A 4,335-nucleotide genomic window follows, 5' to 3' on the forward strand; every position below is an offset into this window, starting at 1 on the left:
CTCCATCATGGAGGGATTATCATTAAACAACAGTGCCATGGGACAATTTTTAGCCACCCAAAGCTAAGGGTTGAAGCGCTAATGATTTTTAGAAAGAACGTCACCTGTATCTCTCTGTATTTTGGCCAATTTGGCTACCAAACTGTGGTGACCCTGGACAATTTTACCCAACCAAAGGTTACATTTTTTTAGCTTTCCTCGCTGACTATCAACTGTGCAGTCCAACAAAGTTTTAAAATGGTAGCCCTTATAATAATGTAACTACAAAATGATGGAAGCTAAAAGAAATGCAGTGTTTTTTTTTATTGTGTTTTAGGTCACTCCATCCACTTGCCAATAAGTAATAGAGGTGATAAAATGCTAAAAATACTTTTCAGTGGATTTTAAATTCAAATTTTAAAGACTGTACTCAATTATAGAGAAGTGGCTCCCTAAGGGGTTATAAATGAAGCCTTCAGAGACCTTTAATGAGACTTTCAGCTTTGTGTTTTTACAACGCAGCAGACTGTCCTGAGGGACTGCCAACATTCTATATAAGAATAAGTAATTAGCTGATACAAATGTCTTCTTGTGAGCCTGAGTGTATTGTGCAGGCACAACGTACATGTTTTCCTATTAAGAAATCCCCAGATTCATAATTTTATGACTGCTTTATGGTGATACACTTAAGGGGAAAAAAAAAAAAAACTAATATGAGAAATGTGACAGAGATTTCCTCATTCACTCTTGTGAGTCTATCAGACCATCCACTGACCATGAATGGACTTTTTGCGTTCTTCCTTCACATCTATCTGATGACTGTTATTATAAACCTTCTTATTTTTTTATTGGTCCTCACTGACTACCATCTGCACAACCCAATGTATTTTTTTCTTGCCAACTTGGCCTTTCTGGACGTGTGCTATACATCAGTGACCGCACCAAGGATGCTCTTGGATTTGGTTACAAAAAGACGATCAATATCCATTCCTGCCTGTATAGCCCAAATCTTTTTCTACCTCTCCTTTGCTTGGTCAGAACTTTTGTTGCTCTCAGCTATGTCCTACGACCGCTACATTGCCATCTGCCACCCCTTACATTACAAACTAATTATGTCTTGGAGGGTCTGTGCTCTTATGGCCTCTCTGGTCTGGGTTGTAGGATGTTCTGTCTCTTTGATTCATACTCTTCTTTTGCTCAGGTTGTCCTTCTGTGGTCCAACTACCGTCCACAACTTCTTTTGTGACCTCCCACACTTATATCAGATTACATGTACTGACCCCTTCCTAAATGTCGTGGCCATATTCTTAGTAGGTGGTAGTCTTGGATTAGGAGTCATAGTTTTTACCTTCCTCCCCTATGTCTATATTTTCACTACCATCCTCAGAATCCGTAGCAAGACTGGAAAAAGGAAAGCCTTCTCCACCTGCTCATCACACCTCACTGTGGTCCTCATCTTTTATGGCTCCTTAATTTTTATTTACTTGGTTCCAACTTCCAATGATATGGTCGATTTAAATAAACTCTTTACAGTCATATCTGCCCTCATTAACCCTCTGCTGAATCCTCTGATCTACAGCCTGAGGAACAAAGATCTCATGGAGGCACTTATGAGGTCTATATATTACATAAAGTTAATCCAGGCATCATTCTGAAAATATCATTGTGAAAGTTGCCATTTTTTAATATTTTCCGGGGGCCTTTTTATTTGACTAAAAATTTCCGTTATGTCTTTCATAAAATATAAACATGTCAGGTACTCATATTTATGCTTACCCTTGCATGACCAGGGGTCATTGTAACCCACAGACCAAATGTAGCAGTTTTAGTGTGCTTTGGTTACCCATAAAATAATTCTGTAACTTATTTTTTTTTACCATAATTTCTACATTTATTTACTTTACTTTAGATTTGTATGCACCTATAAGGCCTTTAAGAGTCACAAAGTTTTCATAAATGCCCAGCTCTGATTTTTTTTTAATTGGATAGAAGAAAAGAGCACATGACCACCCTAGCATAACACCTTTTATTAAGATGAAAGATAAAACAATCAATAATACATTCACATGAAAGGATTATTGTAGGCACATCAAAACGCGTAGTCATAGCAACCCCCTGTTATGATGGGACGTCGGGGGGGCTGTTCCCTCTGAAGCCTCTCTGAAGCTCTTCTGGTTGTGGTCTTCACGGCTCTCCCTCCCGTCTTCTGGCGTATGCGCGGCGCCGGCTGGACCGGGCGCATGCGCCTCTGACCCTGTGACGGAAGCCACCATCTCCGGGAGTCTCGGTTCACAGGAGACAGAGTGCACCTGGACGGCCAACGGGAGTGCGGTCATTCACTACAGATAGCTGCTGACGTCCTGGGGTTTATCGATGTTTTGATGTGCCTACATTAATCCTTTCATGTGAGTGTATTATTGACTGTTTTATCTTTCATCTTAACCACTTTCAGCTCCGGAAGATTTTACCCCCTTCCTGAAGATCTGCATTGCCTAACAATGTAATGGGCGCTCTGTTTACATCATGGGACTTTGTTTTGTCCAAGTCTCGTTTCTTTACTCTTATTTTTTTCTTTTTTTTTTTGTTTCTTTACATTTTTTTTGTGAATGAGTAGAGGTACTCCTTCCTCATTCACCTAAAAGGCGGTATCTGTGACCCCCATCTTTTAACCAGTTCTGGACCGGAAGGATTTGCCCCATTAATGACCAGGTCATATTTTGCGATTGGGCACTGTGTTACTTTAACGGACAATTGCGCGATTGTGCGACGCTGTACCCCAATACAATTTTTTTCCCCCACAAATAGAGCTTTCTTTTGGTGGTATTTGATCACCTGTGCGATTTTTATTTTTTGCACTATAAATAAAAAAAGAGCAACAATTCTGGATAGAGTTGAGCGGACACCTGGATGTCCGTGTTCGGCGGATTCGGCCGAACTTGAAAAAAAAGTCCGGGTCCGTGTCCCGGACTTTTTCCGAACTTTACCCGGACACCGAACCCCATTGAAGTCAATGGGGACCCGAACTTTCAGGCACTAAAATGGCTCTAAAACACCAATGGAAAGGGCTAGAGTGCTGCAAATGGCAGCAAAACGTAGTTAAGAGCATGGCGAGTGCTCTGCAAACAAATGTGGATAGGGAAATAACTTAAAACAACAAAAAGAAAACAGAAAAATAAAACAATGTTCTTCATCTGTGAAGGACGCGGCCCATATGGAGTAGGAGGGAGGTTTAGGTGGTGGTGGATGTGGCGGTGTCATAGGCGTGCGCAAAGGGTGTGCCGGGTGTGCCTGGGCACACCCTAATCACCTAGGGCACATTAGCATTATCGCTCTGTTTGCCAGTGAGGAGATGGGAAAGATCTCCCTCGGACCTGCTCTGCCATAAGAGAAGTGCCACACACTTCTATTTCACTTTGCCAGCAGGAAGAGTAATGTATCGGGGCCATATACATGTAGGCAAACACATGCATGTGTATTTAAACTTTGGGGTGCACACTCTAAAGCAATAGGCTGCGCACCTATGGGTGGTGTAGGTGGAAGCGGCGGTGGAGGAGGACGAGGTAGCCAAGACTGCTTTTTTTCAGTCATTTTAAATGAGGGTACACCCCAAAAGAGTGAGAAAGATCAAAAATAGAACAATGGCTGGGTAAGGTCGGTATCCATCTCTATTCTGCACAAGGTACGGAAAAGTCCTGTGGGATCCATGCCTGGTTCATTTTAATGAACGTGAGCTTGTCCACATTGTCTCTGGACAAGCGGCTGCACTTGTCTGTTATAACACCCCCAGCCGTGCTAAATACACATTCAGATAATACACTGGCTGCAGGGCACGCCAGCACCTCCAAGGCGTAAAGGGCAAGCTCAGGCCATGTGCCCAATTTGGAGACCCAGAAGTTGAAGGGGGCAGACCCCTCATTCACTACATGTAGGCGTGTGCACACATACTGCTCCACCATGTTGGTGAAATGCTGCCTCCTGCTAAGACGTTCCATATGAGCTGCTGGTGCTGCTGTTTGTTGTGGCGTGCTGACAAAGCTTTTCCACATTTCGGCCATGCTAACCCTGCCTTCTGAGGTGCTGGCGGTGCCCTGGTTGCGTTGGCGACCTCTTCCTCCTCCTCCTCTGCCTTGGCCTTGTGCTTCCACTATGGCCCCGCTGTCAGGTGGGAATGCCAGCAGCATCGCATCTACCAGCGTGCACTTGTACTCGCGCATCTTGCGATCGCGCTCCAGTGAGTGAATTAAGGACGGTACGTTGTCCTTGTAACGGGGATCCAGCAGCGTGGCCACCCAGTAATCAGCACAAGTTAGAATGTGGGCAACTCGGCGGTCGTTGTGGAGACACTGCAGCATGTAA

General features: G+C 43.8%; 1 protein-coding gene across 1 annotated transcript; it reads left to right on the plus strand.

Annotated features, from left to right (window-relative positions):
• Positions 1-664: 664 nt before the first annotated feature.
• On the plus strand, positions 665-1,634 carry LOC309561797 (olfactory receptor 1G1-like; the record flags this gene model as incomplete). Its single annotated transcript, XM_082265828.1, has 1 exon — positions 665-1,634. Exon 1 carries the CDS (start codon positions 693-695, stop codon positions 1,632-1,634), a length of 942 nt encoding a protein of 313 aa, XP_082121954.1. The 5' UTR covers positions 665-692.
• Positions 1,635-4,335: the final 2,701 nt, after the last annotated feature.

The sequence above is a fragment of the Pelophylax lessonae genome (genome assembly GCF_965119305.1).
Source record: "Pelophylax lessonae genome assembly, chromosome: 8".
Classification (NCBI taxonomy): domain Eukaryota; kingdom Metazoa; phylum Chordata; class Amphibia; order Anura; family Ranidae; genus Pelophylax; species Pelophylax lessonae.